General features: G+C 36.3%; 1 protein-coding gene across 1 annotated transcript; it reads left to right on the top strand.

Moving 5' to 3' along the window:
- Positions 1 to 2,453: 2,453 nt before the first annotated feature.
- Positions 2,454 to 16,604, top strand: LOC117920339 (dystrophia myotonica WD repeat-containing protein). Its single transcript, XM_034837799.1, has 11 exons — positions 2,454 to 2,835; positions 3,121 to 3,435; positions 3,525 to 3,633; positions 3,723 to 3,816; positions 11,734 to 11,821; positions 11,924 to 12,007; positions 14,035 to 14,131; positions 14,225 to 14,312; positions 14,519 to 14,624; positions 14,712 to 14,804; positions 15,894 to 16,604. Exons 1-11 carry the CDS (start codon positions 2,659 to 2,661, stop codon positions 16,305 to 16,307), a joined length of 1,665 nt encoding a protein of 554 aa, XP_034693690.1. The 5' UTR covers positions 2,454 to 2,658; the 3' UTR covers positions 16,308 to 16,604.
- The last annotated feature ends 380 nt before the right edge of the window (positions 16,605 to 16,984 follow it).

Raw genomic sequence — 16,984 nt, 5'->3', positions numbered from 1 at the left:
CTTCTTTTTCCATCTTTTAACCTATTTTCATGTTAGTTTAGTTTACAACACTTTCATCTTTTTATGTTTTCATCTTAACCTAATTTTTATTAAGAAAAGTTCACTCCATCCTCTGAACTTCACCAGTTAAAGTAAAAACCCTTCCCAGTGTTTGATCCTAGAGCCACTATGCTATAGTAGCTTTGCTACTTTAGTGTAAGGACCTTAGGTATAAATTTTGTTGATACCCTTACATGCCAAGCTACCAAGAGTCGGGTTATCAGCTTTAACACTCAATTTTTACAAGAATGAATCCATCAACTTAGCTCAATGATAGTACAAATACAAATCAAAGTTAGGATGAAAATCAAAGGTGCACTAAAGGATATGCAAGTGTAGATTTAATGCAGCAAGAAAGAAATGAGAGTTTTTAAAGCAAGAACAAGTTGGTAGACAATTGAATGCAAGTGTTCTCTATCTCATAAATGAAATGGAGCTCTCAATTTATAGGTTTCTAACTTCATGAGCTAAGAAAAACAAAAAGCAGCCTCAACCCCAGCTCGACCGATTCATTAGCTATTGGAGCATTTAATGTTTTGGCAAGTTACCGTTGTCTCGACCAGACCTCGATTGGAGGTCGACTGGGAAGGAGGGTGCCTCGATCGGGAAAGGAAAGCTACTAGATGAGAAAGAGTGTTTTTAACACTCCTCGACTGAACCTCTATTGGACTAGGGCAACCGGTCGACCGGTTCCTTGGCCAGTTGAGCCGATTGGCCAGTACCTCGACTGGTTCAGCCTTTTGGCCCCAAAAACCTATATTTTTCAGTTTTTTTTTTTTTTTTTATTTTAACACTTAGGCAAGGTCTTTAGATAAATTAATATGTCAATTTTAAAACGTTTTACCTAAGTTACATTTGATAAAACTCGGATTTTAATGAAAATGTAACTTTAAATAATAAACCGAGTTTTCAAATATGCATGAAATGATATGTAAAACCTAAGTGCACCCACACATTCATCTTACATTTGTTTCCTATGATTAAAAGTCTTTCAAATGTCTCGATCTTGTATTCATTAGGTCATTTAATGAATTTCTAAATTAATACATGAGATTCTTTACAATTTAAACCAATTAGTAACTTAACCATGATTTGTTACCATTAAAACCTGATAAGGAGAACCTTTGGGATAACAAGAACTTTTACCTTATACATGTATCTTTACTGCCTTCATGAACAATAAATAGAAAAAACACATCTAAATTTCTAAAATAAAATTTTACCCTTAAAAATAAATAAAATTATTCTCAAAAACTATTTTTTATAACTTTCAAAACATTTTTCAAACGTACTTTATTTTCCAAAACCGACATACTTTATGTTATTTGATATGCAAAACTTTTTATCAGTCTCATGGATTTGATTTCTTGGATTGATGAATCTTTTGAATCTCATGAACAAAGGAGATAATATATTTCATTGTAGTTAGAAGTACTCAACTCTACGGGTTGAAGTCCCTCCAAATTTAAGGGAAAATGTCATAATTTGGTGTCAATTGACATTAAGGTTATGTTTGGTTATCATAAAATTTGAAGGAAAATACGAGGAAAAGTGAAAAAAAAAAAATCAAATTAATAAATTATTTTTATTTATTTATTTCTTTAAACTCATTTTACTTATCTTCATTATATAAAAATTAAATATTTTTAAAATATATAAATTTTTAATTATTTTTAATTATTTTTTTATTTATTATTTTTCATGGTGAAATCAAATATGAGAAAACAATTTTTCTTACCACTTTTTTTTTTTCTTTTCTTAATACTTTTCGAAAACCAAACATAATTTATAAGAATTTTAGAATTCAAAAACAGTATTAGTCAAGGGACCAAAAAATTGTAAAATATCATATTATTAAGTCAACCATTATAAATATAGATTTTATAAATTTTGTTATAATTCAAATATAAAATATGTAAATTAGGGGTTGTTATGATATACTTTTGTTTTCTATTTTTAAAAATAAAAATAATAATGATTGATATATAAACTATAAGAAGTCTTAACGACTTGCTTGAGGATAATGGTTTTTAAAGTTTACAACTTTTCTGTATTCAACCCTAATATTTAATATTAAAATTATTTATTTAAAAAAGGGGAAAAGGGCATGAGCCCTGTCATCAAAATTGGAACCCAAATCTCTCGCCATATGTTGACTTGAGGCCCAGCTTGTAGTAAAGGCAGTGGGGTCCGGCCCAAGAAAAGTTTTGGGCCGTGATGGTCCACATTGAGATGAACGAAGCCCATATGCAATTTACCACAGAATATCCTGATCATCAATAACCCCAACAACAAAGATTGAAGATAGCGAGGGTACACGATAGATGATGGGGCGAGATGCAGCTTATCATAATTGTTGAAGAAGGTCCCAAAGTAAACGAGCACTCTTTTAAACTTGAATAAATCTCAACGCAGCAGTGCCCCCCATTTTCTTCTGTCATTCTTCCCACACTCATTTCGCTCTTCGCCCACCGTCCCTTCCCTCCACTCCGCCCGCACTCCGGTAAATCTCTGAATCGAATCCTAATCGTGAAGCCACTGAAGAGGGCAGGAAAATTTGACGGAGAGGGGCCATATTGGTCATGATCACATGCTTCTCGGCGCACAGTAGGTAGCACCATGATCAACACAACCAACGGCATGATGTCACCGTCTTCCTCCTCAGCGACTAACAACGCGCAATCTCCTGGTCTCAAGACCTACTTCAAAACCCCAGAAGGCCGTTACAAGCTTCACTATGAGAAGACCCATCCTGCTGGTCTTCTTCACTACGGCCATGGTAAAACCGTTACTCAGGTACTGTTTTTTAGGGTTTTTTTCAATACCCTTTTCTTTTCTGCTGCGTTTGGTTCCTGAGAAAAGGGATGACTGGAAATGGAAATAAGTGGAAATCTTGACTATTGGATTTTTTTTTCATTGTTTGGGACCCCGGAATACGAAATCGTTACTCAAGGGAGCGTAATACAAGAAATACGGATTCGAAATCTTGTTTTATTTTCTTTCCTAAGCGGCCAAACGGGGTGTTTTTTGATCAATCTTTGGAATCACGGTTGAAGTATTTTGGGTAATTTTCGTGATCAGGTAACCCTAGCGCATCTCAAGGATAAGCCGGTGTCAGCATCCCCGCCGGCTCCACCTTCTAGCTATAGCACTGGCGGTGGAGTGAGATCAGCGGCAGCCAGATTCTTAGGCGGCAGCAATGGGAGCCGAGCCCTTAGTTTTGTCGGAGGGAATGGTGGCAGTAAGAGTGTCAGTGGAAATGGTAGGATAGGGTCAATTGGGGTTTCTAGTTTGAGTAATCCGACAGGTACTTCCAATTTTGATGGGAAAGGGACTTACTTGATTTTCAATGTTGGGGATGCGATATTTATCTGTGATTTGAATACGCAAGATAAGGTAATTTGTTGTTTCTTGGCTGCTGTTTTAATGAATAATTCATGTCTTGCGTTGGAATTGGATTTTGAGAGGTTTGTTTTTTAATGTAGGATCCCATAAAGTCTATACATTTTAGTAATTCGAATCCTGTTTGTCATGCATTTGACCCGGATGCTAAGGATGGACATGATTTGCTTATTGGGTTGAATTCTGGAGATGGTAAAAAATTTCACTTGATTTTGAATCAAATTTTTGTTTTTGGAAGTTTACACTCCATGAATTGATTCATAGTCTTTGTGTTTTTATAGTCTACTCAGTGTCATTGAGGCAGCAATTACTAGATCTTGGGAAGAAGCTTGTTGGGGCCCAGCATTATAACAAAGATGGTTGTGTTAATAGCAGGCAAGGCCTGAACTTGATTATCACCTTAACACTTTTTTATAAATGGATAATTGTTGATTGTGCTCTTGTGAGTTGGTAATTTTGAATTGTCTGTAATGTGCTCTGCTGACAAGTATATCTATTGGATATGGGCCCTATGGCACTTTCAAGTCCTTAGTCCTTACAGTTGTATTGATCTGACAAGTACTTGAGTTTTGTTGAGCTTGCTTAATCAATTTTGTTAATTTTTTTAATGTTCAATTCTTCACTTATACAGCTTTTTGACAAGGAATCACTAGTATTGAGAAAGCATAATTCTCCCCATGTTAAGACACTTTTGGGGAATTACTTGCAAATAACCAGTTATTCACAAATATTTAAGTAAAAATAATTTTTCTAAAAGATTGAACGACTATAGTTCTCTTTTCTATTTCTTAATGCTCTTTTTTAAACAAAATATCCTTTTGTAGCTTAGGTCTCTAATATTATAACAAAATACTCTCTATATGTATGTCGTCATTTTTCAAAGGCAATATTGTCTTAAAATGTTGAGGATGAAGAATGATCATCAAGGATACATTCGGAGCAAGATATAAGTACATCTATCCTTAAAATTTGGATAGATAAACTGAAGGTATATTCATTGTACAAGAGAGGCAAAACTCAGGGTATTTTTAGATATATGAAGAGACTTGAAGTGTTTATGTCTAATTAATGGGCTATTCAAGTAATTTAGCTAATTGGATGTGAAGAAAGTTGAATTATATTCATGCGAATATATGCAGCTTTATGAAACTATTCTAGGAAATTATCAAATCAGTTTAGCCACTCTTCTAGGAATTTACAGCCTACATATCAGCCTGTATATTTACAATAATAATACAAGTAGGAAAGAACTATAATAAGAGATAAAATCCCCTAAAATAGGGAACGACTTTCAACACCCCTCTTGAAGCTGACTCGAAAATATTTTTCATTCTCAGCTTGCCTGGAACAAACTGAAATGTAAAACTCGACGACCCTTTTTTGAGAAAATCTGCAAGTTGATCCTTTGAAGCAACATATGGAATACGAATCTCTTTGCTCTCTAATTTTTCCTTGATGAAATGTTGATCTATTTCCACTCATTTAGTTCAATTATGATGGATTTCTATGGGCAATGCTTATGGCTAACTTGTCACGATATAACTTCATAGAACCTTCTAGTTCCATTCCTAGATTAGAGAGCATCATCCCTATCCAAAGTAGCTCACAAATACCTTTAGCCATTGATTTGAATTCAACTTCGGCACTTGATATGACTAACGCCTATTGTTCCTTACATCTCCATGTGACAAGATTCCATGTGAATCTCCTTGTCCAAATCTGCATCCAAAAAAAAAAAAAAAAAACATTTTTTTTACATCAAATTAATGCAAAGTACAATTTAGATTATTAGCTAGAGAAATTAAATGTGAAGATTCAATTACAACTTATAGGCTTTTTCCTTCTAGGTAAATCTACTATCTCCCAAGTTTTATTCTTCTTCAAGGATCTCATTTCTTCCAACATATCTTCCTTCCAATTCAAATTGCTAAGGGCCTCTTTGACACTTTTTGGAATTTCTATGGTGGAGAATTGAGGGATAAAAGAATTAAGAGCGGGGGATAATTTATGATTTGACAGAAAATTGGATAAGGTATTTAGTACGTGTTTTTTTTGTTTTCCTAAGTGTAATAGGAAGAAATTGAAAGCACCTGAGTCAATTCAAGTGGAATCAACATTACTTGGTTCTAGTTCCAATGGTTGAGCGTGCATAGGCTCCATGGTAAGCTTTTTCTTCCTTGAGTAGACCTTGAGTGAAGGTGGCTTATCTTAGGCTTTATATGGCAAGTCCACCTTTGGAATAATAGGCTCAGATTTGGTTTCTGAACTGGGAGATGAAATGGGAGATTCTTGTATGGGTGATGACTTGGATGTAAGGAGAGACTTGGAGGAAATCAGAATATGGATTTGGTAGAGACTCTATTAATACAGGCAGAATATACTGAGTATCCTTAATTTTCAACGAAATTGGCATCCATGGTGACATAAATCCTTTTTGTAAGAGGATGATGGCATTTGTACTCTTTCTATTTAGGTGAGTAGCCAAGGAGAGCACACTTAAGAGCTCTAGGATCAAGTTTTGTTTATGCTGGCAATAAATATGAATAAAAGCGACACACTCGAACACTTGAGGAGGAAGATTCTCAAAGTTTCTAAATGAAGGGAATAAGTGACTCAAAAATTCCAATGGAGTTTAAAAATCAAGAACTCTAGAGAGTAACCTATTTATTAAATGAGTGGTTGTAAAAATAGCTTCCCTTGATAAAAATTTCCTATGTGGTTTGAAAATTGAGAACTCTAGAGAGTAACCTATTTATTAGATGAGTGGTTATCAAAATATCTTCCCCCCAATATGTTTTTGGGACTTTCATTTGGAAAAGTAGAGTTATAGCAACCTCAAGTATACATATTTGTTTTTCCTCTCAATGACCCCTTTTTTTTTATGGAGTATCAATACATGAAGATTCTTGAACAATCCATTCTTTTTGGCAATAAGAAATCAACTAATTATTCAAATATTTCATTCCATTATCTAAACGAAGAATGTGGACTTTTGTTCTAAACTGATTGCAAATCATCTTATGAAAAATAGGCAAGATTTTATTAGCCTCAAATTTGTGTTTGAGTGGATAAATCCTTGTCACCCTCGTACAATCATCAATAAATGACATAAACAATCTTGCACCAGAGATATTAGGAGTTCTATATTTTTCCCATATATCAGTATGAATGAGACTAAAAGGCACCAACAATCTTTCATTTATTGATTAGAAAGTAGTTCCATGATGTTTAATCATTTTACAAACCTCATGATGAAAGTGCATTTTATTGAAATCAAAAGAGGGAGGAAAGGGGAAGGGGTGCTCTTTTAAACCATGCTTCCTTTGCAGAGGTATTGAACAGAGGTAAGAGGAAGATGGGTGAGGCAATGTAGATTGAGAGCGAGATAGAGGAGGTTTTGAGCAACTTGGTGTCTCTCAAGAAGTGTTTGGTGGGGAGGTGGGATGTTCTTTCAAGTCGTTTTCCAGATTCAGACTCGTTGAAATCTTAAGCTCAACATTCTTAGGGTTTAAAAGGTGAATTACATTTGTGTTTGTTGGGAGACCCTCTCATTTTATTTGAGTTTGAAGATGCTTTTGAAGCTGAAAAGGTTTTGCTTTTGGGGCCTATTATGTTCGAGGGAAGAAAACTGCAGCTGGAATGGTGGAGGCTAGATGTTGGTTGCTTCAAAGAAGGTGCTTGCATCAATGAAGTGTGGGTAAGGGTGTTGGGTTTACTGGTGCATTTGCGGGGAAAAGATTACTTCAAGAGACTACGAGATGCCTATAGAGGTTTTGTTAAAGTGGATGTGGAGATAGAGGAGAGGTGTCACCTGAAATGGGCTAGATTACTCATAAAATCTTCTGGGAGGAAGGGCTAAGCCAATTGCTTATGGTGGACAGGGAAGGACGTTTTTGTCTTCCAATTATGGTGGGAAGTATCGCCATGGTTGTCGAGGGTGGTCTCTAAGGAGAGTTCCAACTTTCCAAAAGTCAGGGATGAAAGGGAGGGAAGTACAAACGCAGTAGGGAGTGTGAAGTAGAACAAAGGGAAATGAGCTGATGAAGTTTTAGAAGTGGTAGGTGTAGAGCAAGGCCTCTCAATGCAAGCAACAAGGAAGGCAACTTTTTCAAACAAAGCCAAAAGCTCTATTTGTGAGAATCTTGGGTCCTCTTATGGGCTAGTGGGTCCTTGGCCTTTAGAAATCAAAGTTGCGGGTGAAGGGAGGCCATGCAACTCCTTGGGCCAACCCATTGTGGATGCCTTTAGCCTATATGGAGGAAGCCTAGCTAGGCAAGCCATGTTTGGGTTGTGTCTTTTATTCCTTTCAGAGGGCCAACCCAAAGGTTTGTCCTCTAGTCTGTTTAATGAGAGTTTGAGACCACCAATTGGTGGAGATCCAGTCGACTCCTCTGAGCATCTTGATGATCCCCTTCTAAAGAAGACGACTTAGGGACAATCAGAGTGGGTCTTGGTAGTTGATGAAGCCCTTTTTCACAAAAGCAACAGGTTTCGAAGGTAGGCTTCCATCCCCCTTTCGCCTCCTCACTCTCTAGTTGGTTTGCTCATTCTCAACAGTTGGATCGCTCATTTTCAGCCACTAAGGATGATGCTCCAAGATGAAAGGATGTTGGATCTTACAAGGAGTGTAGCAAAGGGTCTCATGGATTAGGAGTTGGTGGTCGAGGCTAATGGGTTGGAGAATCCCAAGGCCATCAAGGCTGGTAGCAGTTCGACAAGGGAGGAGCTTATTTATGAAAAACTTCCTTGTAAGTTTGCCAAGTTCAATAACATTTTGGGGATACTAGTGGTGGGTTTTGAAAATGAAATTAACACTCTTCCAAGGAAAATGGAGGCAAGAAAAGGGTGTAAGGTGAAGATCCCAGGGGGAAAGAGGAAAACGTTTTCGTCTTCCAATGTTGAGAGGGAAATCCAAAAACTAGAATGTTTGGTTAATTACAATAGCTCTCCTCTCTTGGTGAAGGGGAAAAAGGGGTTTCCGGGGGGGAGGGGGGGTGGTGTTTAAGCCTTCTTACCGCGAGGACGCTTTTTCTTTCTTAGCTTGGTTGAGGGTTTTTGTTTGCAAAAGTGTTCAAGGGTGTTTTCTTTTCTTTCTCAATCTTTAGGGTGTAGTGATTTAGTTGTTGTTAGGGTGGTTGGTATTTGCTCTCCTTTTCTTTCTTTGCTTGCCTTTTGGCCATAATTGTATACTTCGTGTGTACTTTGTTGCGCCATTTTGTAGGCACTTTTAATATATTTTCTTAATTTACTTTTCAAAAAAAAAAAAATCCTTGACCAGAGACATAACACCCATTATGGTCAGCTGTAGAAACTTTTTTATTTCCTGCACAAAATATATAGTTGGAGAAAAAATGGGAAGGTCCAGTCATGTGGTTTGTGGCTCCTGAATCAGTGATCTAGGGGTGAGAATAACAATCTAAAACTATAATTAAGCTTTTAGAAATGTCACCTTGTTATAGGAGCACATAGATGTGGAGTGCTTATTTGGTCTAGTAAGGCCTTTAATTTTTCCAGTTGTTCATTCTGCAAACTCTTTTTTGGATAAATAAAGCATGATATATTAAAAATAAAAGACACATGCAAAGTGCCTGAAAGTACATGGGACATTCATCCTGCAAACTCTTAACTGCATGTAGAAGTTTCTTCCTTCTTTTACTCCATTGTAAAAACCCAATTTTGTATATGACCGCTTCTGTCATTTTCCACCATTTTTCTTGATGGAAAAGGGCTTTCCATGAAACTTCCAACAGGTTTCTCATGTGTGTCAAGGTTTGTTGCAAAAATCATATCACCTTGTGTCCTTTTAATTTGATCTCCTTCCTTCTTGCTTCTCAGCTGCAGAATAGTTATTGGATTTGTGAATTATGGGAACTGAATTCTCCATTGATGGTTTTTCTAATATCAGAATCCGATGACTCTTTTCTGTATACACTAGGGCAAATACCTCCTTCAATGAGGGGAAAGGTTCTTTGCCTAGAACTTGAACCCTTTCTTGATCTGGTCCAGGTTTTAAACCAGCTAGGAAGGCAAAAACCCTGTCTTGTTCAATCATCTTTTTGCAGTTGTACAACATCAGCAGCAGATTCCATTGTGAATTGTTGATAGTGGTCCAATTCTAGTCATAATCCTTCCAACATATTGTAATACTGTGTCACAGATAACAACGTTTACTTCATAGTGTAACGCTGATTCTTCAAGTCATAAACTTGAGCCTTTATCTCCACCTTGGAATATGAACGAGTCACAACATCTCAAAACTCCTTAGCCATTAAAAGGAAGAGAAGTGGTTTGCTGATTTCAGGTTGCATGGAATGGAGCAGCCAAGACATGATTATGGAATTTTCAGCTTTCCATGCCTTAAACTTAGGATCATCTCCCCTGATAAATAGCCCATCTTCCTCATGCTTTTGGTGAATAACTTGGCAAATTGCGACCATTTAAGAAAATTGTGGCCATTGAGTTTTCAGGTTGTCATTTGTGAACTAGAGTGGTGTTTATAGATTGGGTAGTTGTTAAGGCCGTGACTGTGGTTTAGCAAGAAGATGACTCGGCATTATTATGAACAAGGTGATGAACAACAACGAGGGCTGTAGAACAGGATGTTTGGAGATTAACACCATAGGTTGATGTAGGAAAATTTTCTAGATAACAAAATCTTGAAATCTGAGAGAGCTACTAGGCAATTGAGACCAAGTTTTCAAAGGGAAAATATAATTAAGACAAAGCAAGGAGAAGAAAAGGTACAGCAATAGGGTGATGTAGGCCACCAAATTCCGGAAAATAATAGACCAGAAAAAACAAATCTAGAGCAGAACTCTAACCCACTCTGATACTATATAAAGAAATTTGAATTTCATGCATACTAATATTGGGATAGCAGCAGGGATACACACACACTCACATATATATATATATATGTCTCTCTATGAAACTATTCTAAGAAACTATCAAATCAGCCTAGCTACTATTCTAGGAGAAATTATCACCTAAATATCAGCCTCCATGTTACAACAATAATACTATTAGAAAAGTATTATAATAGAAAACTAAAATCCCCTGAAATAATGAACGACTTTCAACATTAAGTACTCTTTTCAATAAGAATTAAATTATGATTCTCAGAAGGCTTGGCAATCTGCAGTTGATTGAGGTGCATCTCTTATAGATAAGAGGTGTGCCCTTGAGGCCTAACTCAGGTGGTAAAGGGGTGGGAGGGTTCGTGGGGGTACCAGGTTCAAGTCCCAGTGGGGACAAAAATTTGCCTATCAAAAAATAAATAAATAAATAAAACAAAAAAAAAAATGAAAAAGATAAGACAAAAGAAAAAGATAAGAGGTGTAGTTGTAAAAAGAAGATGGATGGAAAACTATCTCTGATCAAGCAAGTTGTTTCTATTTTGTTTCTTATATTCTAGGGACAGTGTTGGCATGTAATTTTCTGTTTCTGATTCTCATTTCCTTTGTAACAAAAATTGGAAGACAGTAGGCACAGAATCCCACCAATGGTAAATTCATATTGCTGTGGCAAGTTTGAATGAGTGTGTTCCTGCTTTTCAGACCTTCCCTGATGAAGTCCTCCCAGTTTGCAGATAGGCAAAGCAGCCAAACCACTGACTTTGGCATGACTATGTTGTGATTGCTGCAAGTCAAATTGGCCTTCTCTAATCAGGTTGTGGCTTGTGGACCTATGCACTTCAAAGAGGAAAGACATAAAGGCCCAAGCTGCTGGCTCAGTGAACCTTTAGCCATCTTTATGTCTAAATTAGCCCTTGCTGGGTTCTGGTGATTTGCACTGCTACCCTAGTTCGACCTCAACTCATGCTATTCCTCCAATTTTCCCTTAGCATTTATGTTGAACTTTGCAGATATTAAGTTACTCATTTTGTATGGGATTGAAAATTAATATCTTAAATAATGAAGAATTCTCTCCAGATACTTGGAATGATAATCTTTAGGTATTCTAGATCTACTGGGAACAAGCTAAAGGATAGGCATCTGAAAGCTTACTCTTAACTGTATTAAAACTTCAGTCTTAGCTCCAAACTTGGTTAGAACTTTGAAGTGTTGATAAAGTTATCCTGTGCCTTCTCACAATAAATAAATAAATACCCTCATTAATGCCCTTTGGAAAAAGAAAAACCATTCATATAACTTATAAATGACAGCTCGTATATCCTGTGTAGGTCTTATTTTTCTGAATAAGGACTTTCAGATGCATTCAGTTCTATGCAAGTAGAAGTTTAATATTTAGTTAGTAGGTTTAACCAAGTAAACTACTTCTTGTTTTTAATAGCCGTTGTACTAGCATTGCATGGGTCCCTGATGGTGATGGTGCTTTCGTTGTTGCTCATGCTGATGGAAATTTGTACGTGTATGAGAAGGCAAGCCTCAAATACAGTAGAAATATTGTTCATTTCAGCTGTTTAACATTCTTATTCCATTATTCTATAAACTGACTGGAGTGTGTAATCAATTTTTTCTAGTGCAAAGAAGGTGCAGGTGATTCATCATTTCCTGTTATCAAGGATCAAACTCAATTTTCTGTTGCACATGCGCGTTATAGTAAGGTACAAGTGTTGATTTTTAATTTTTCATCAAACCATTTTATATGTGCTTTTGTTATATGTGATAATGCAAACTTGTTTCTTTCTTTGAATATGGTACTTAGAATTCTGAACAATCAAAAGCAATTATGGATAATCAATGTTTGTGGGAATATGCTGGCATCGTTGATTAATAATACTGTCAAAAAAATGATAGTGTAAACTGAAGAATCAGCAATGCATTAAGTAGCATAGCTTTTCATTTATTCCCCCAAAAAATGTAGTTCTTCTTGAGATTGGCTTCTAGAAAGTTCTCTGTGAATGATATGGGGAGAGAACAGTTGGAAGCGTTTTTTCGTTTCAAGAGTCATTCATCCAGATCTTCTTGTCATGAATAGACACCTAGACTTTTGCTGTAAAATTGAGACGTTGCACTTAATTTGTTGGGAGAATTGCTTATGATCAAGCTTTTTGACAAAGTAAGAATTTATTGAAGAGAAAATATCAAAGGCTTCGTATGAGCATTCAACAGGAAATTTTGTGTGTTACTGCAATTGGGTGCATGTGTGTTGCACACAGAATCAAGCAATTAGTCTCTCTTTTCAACTTCAGATGAAGTATAAATAACATATTAATGGCTGAATTTTCAAATCTATGAAAATAGTAGTCCTCTGGCTATTGTCTCATATCAAAGTTTACTTTCCTCTAAATCAACAATGTAGATTCTAAGATGCACTCCTTTGAAAACTTTTGTTAATATATTTATTGTTCTACATTATTTTTATCTATGCTTGTCCAAGTTTGCATACATATTTGTTTAGATTCTTCGTACAAGTTTCAAGCCTTTGGACCTCCTGAAGAAAAATGCTTGCATCCAAATCCATTCCAACTGTGCTTCCTCTTTGTTTCTATGGCTAGAATTCAATATAATCCTATTCCTATATATATTCTTGGTTTTTTTAAATCATTAAAGGGTACTTGTACTCTTGTGCTTTTTTTTTTTTCCCTTTTTTTTTTTTTTTTCACTTTTAATGCATTCTTCTTACTTATCAAAAAAAGGAAAAAAATTAAGGGCACTTCACTTGTTTAAAAGTGGCTAATGGTATAATCAATATAGATGCCTGTACTTCACTTCTACTAGTGTATTATATTCCATTAGTCGAGGGACCAGCTATATTGTGCTCACCCTCAAATTAGCCTGAGGAGTGGAGACTGGAGAGTATGCCCATGAATCACTTTTCATAAACTTGGTCATACTAGTTGCTAGTGCTTGAATCTTTAGAGTGTTTTACCAAGGTTTTAGCTTGTGTAAATTTGTATGGCTGAGCAGTCTTGGCTTATTGAATGAAACAACGTGATCGCTCAAAAAGATGATTCTCTGTTTGGGAGGTTTACGTGTACAGAAGACTAATAATATCTATATCTACTTGTTACAAACTTGGTCTTGGAGTTCATGAAATACATAAAAGAGGGGGGCAAACATGGTGGAGGAGTTCAGGGGACATTTCCACTTTACCTAGAGTTTTTTCCTTTGTTCTTGTCACTTTCTTTTTTTCTTTTCTATTATTTTTCCTTCTTTGCACATTGGTTTGTCTCAAGCATGAGTTGTCCTTTTCCTTTGTATTTCATTCCCCTTTCTAGTAAAATCTTCTGTTTCTTATGAAACGAAAAAGTGAAAAGAAAATAAAAAGCAAACTACAAAAAGCATGAACATGTCTCATTACATTATAGGGTTTAAGATAAGTTTTAGTAATTAAAAAATAGTTTAAAGGTTCAATTAAATTTTTTGCTTCAGTTTATTAGCATTGGTTTTAGTTCTTACAAGGTTAATATGTACAGGCAACTTGTAGAGAAAAGGGATTGACATGCTAGAGTACACTTTTTTTTTTCTTTTGGTTATTTACCGGCTTGATTGGGCTGATTTGGCTGACATTGAATTTTATTCCGTTCCTCCTTTAACTTTTAGAGATGCCATATGTAGAAGGAAAAGTACTATGCCTTTAGAATTTCCACCTGTCCTATCTTTGCTTACATATTGTCATTTGATGCAGAGTAACCCAATTGCCAGATGGCATATTTGCCCAGGTTCAATTAATGGTGTTACTTTCTCAACTGATGGAGCCTATATTGCAACAGTCGGAAGAGATGGTATTTCTTGATTTTGCATTTTGGGGTTGTCCTGCTTTTTTGGTTTGTACATGTAAATAGCATTGATTTACTGAGATCAATTGCTGAATGCAGGTTATCTGAGAGTGTTTGACTTCTCAAGAGAACAACTTATATGTGGTGGCAAAAGCTATTATGGTGCTCTATTATGTTGTGCTTGGAGGTGACCAACTTTACCAGTTTTCATTGCATAACAGATCATTTTTTTTCAAAATTGTTTCTTTTTTTTTTAATAGATTTTTTAAATTAAATATATATATATATATTGTACATGATATCATTTCTTCTAGTTCTTTTTCCTTTTGTAAAATATTATTACTCCCTTTGAAAAGAGAGTGGTATAATAGACAACAAAATGATGCTGAACAGCGTGGATGGAAAATATATTTTGACTGGAGGTGAGGATGATCTAGTTCAAGTTTGGAGTATGGAAGATCGGAAGGTTGTGGCATGGGGTGAGGGACACAACTCTTGGGTAAGTGTTCTATCAAATGTCTGCTTGTCATAATTTCATAGACATGATTATAACCTTCATGATTATCTTTTAATGGATGTCTGCCAGGTCAGTGGAGTGGCTTTTGATCCATTTTGGTCACCGCCAAATTCAGATGGCACGGGGGAAAATATTGTGTATCGTTTTGGTTCTGTTGGTCAGGTATGCAAAAAACATCTGTATGGTCATGGATTATCATCAATATCATGGATGATAAATTTCATCAGCGATGGATATCTTTTCTTAGTGATCTCTCCTTATATCATTAAATTACTGAAGACATAAATTACTTGAGTTGTGCTTTTGGTTATGCACCTTTTAATGATATTCTTTTATATGCCTGTCCAAAAAAAAATACTGATTGAGCTGCTAATTTTCATTTGTTGTGCAAACTTAGATTTGACTTTCTAAAAATCATTTGTCATGGACAACTGGCAACCAGACCAATGCATTACCAATGTGGCACTTTTGAGAGATAACACAGTTGCCTTCAACTGTTTAACCTAGTTTGCATCTTGCTGAATGCCTTGATGATTTCTGCTTGCAAAATCATGATAACGAAATGGACATTTGTGGTGAATATTGGAAACTAACTGGGTTGGAATCAGATTTCTAAACTGGGTCTGACCTGGGAGGAAGAAAGAATTGCCGTAATTGGAGTATCCCTGTGCAATGGTGTGCTTAAAGGAGAGTAGAAATCCATAGATGTCCCAACTCAAAACCAGGTCAGGTGGAGCAAAAAAATACTCCATTAAACCAAGCACTTAAATATAGATATTATTTTTAAGCCAGTTCCAGTGTTCTCAACCAACATTTGAAGTTTGGACCCATTTACACCTTGCCAGATATGCATTTATGACATTATGCACATGCCTACCTGAGAAGAAACAAATCAATAAATAAATTATGGCATTGCATACATCTGTTGTCCTTGATCAGTTTGGATTTTCTGGGGTTATTGATTTATTTCTTTGTATCTGAGAGGTTTGTATCAGTTTCCATTTTTAGGTCATCTCAAGATGTTGGTGTTAGAGATGCATGTTGAATTCCATTTTGTGTTTGACCAGTTCATATCTAATGCTGTGATATCTCAAGATTCCCACTATTATGTTTTGCATGACCAGTATTGGATTTGTATAATATTCATATTTATCAATTTAAAAAAAATCGTATTTATATATTTTGTTGTTCTGCTCCACATGTCTTCATGTCCATGTTGAACCATTGTGCAACTTGTCTTTCTGTGAGCAGGACACACAGTTACTTCTATGGGACCTGGAAATGGATGAGATTGTAGTGCCACTTCGCAGATGTCCTGGTGGGTCCCCAACTTTCAGTACCGGAAGCCAATCATCCCATTGGGACAATGCATGCCCAGTGGGTACTCTGCAACCGGCCCCAAGTATCCGAGATGTTCCGAAGCTATCCCCACTTGTTGCTCATCGTGTTCATACCGATCCCCTGTCCGGCTTGATGTTTACTCAGGAATCTGTCCTTACAGCCTGCCGAGAGGGGCACATAAAGATTTGGACGAGACCTGGGGTTGCTGAAATCCAGTCAAGCAACTCTGAAGCCCTTTTAAGTACCAGTTCAAAGGACAAACAATTATTATTATCCGGAAAAGTTGGTGGTAATAGTTACAAACAAAACAATCATCAGGTATGAGGTGAAGCCAGTCTTTTTTCATGGGGTTGTAACTTCCATTTGGTAGATGGACATTCATCTCCTCATCTGGCTGGTTTCTTCAGGACCAGCTGTGTGTAGTTGTAATTTGATTGCAGATGATCTTAACCAACAAGATTCCATTTGTATATTTGGGGATAAAAATGCCTTTTGGCAGGACATAGAGACTGGAGGAATAGAGAACCCTCCTTGTAAGTACAAAACGGCCATGGCTAGGATACATATCTATTGACCGTCGATCAACAGGAATAATTGAAGTTGCTTTTTTGAATTCTTTTACCTGTGAGCCTTGGGATGCATAGTCGAAGTTACCATGGAGTTAATGCTGTAAATTTCATGTGCTATGTTTTGGAGCTGTGTCAACGTATGTGCTAACTAGTTGGAATTAGTGAGTAGATGAGGCCATCTTGGTTTGAAGTAGAAAACCTATTGGGAGATGGATTTGATGGCAAGAATAGGTGTTGAAGCACCCACCACTTGGACCATACATGTGTTTACGCCTTGGAAAGGACTCTAAAACAAGTCCATGCATGCACCTTAACCCGAATTAAGGTCTGGCAAGTTTGTGCTTTGTTTGGATTGGCCTTTTGAAAGTGTGGGTTGGCCTTTGACCCTGACAATAGCTTGGATCATTTTAATAAAGGACTTTTTTCTTTGAA

The sequence above is a fragment of the Vitis riparia genome, chromosome 8, assembly GCF_004353265.1.
Source record: "Vitis riparia cultivar Riparia Gloire de Montpellier isolate 1030 chromosome 8, EGFV_Vit.rip_1.0, whole genome shotgun sequence".
NCBI classification, from domain to species: domain Eukaryota; kingdom Viridiplantae; phylum Streptophyta; class Magnoliopsida; order Vitales; family Vitaceae; genus Vitis; species Vitis riparia.
This window is presented reverse-complemented; position numbering and strand designations above follow the sequence as displayed.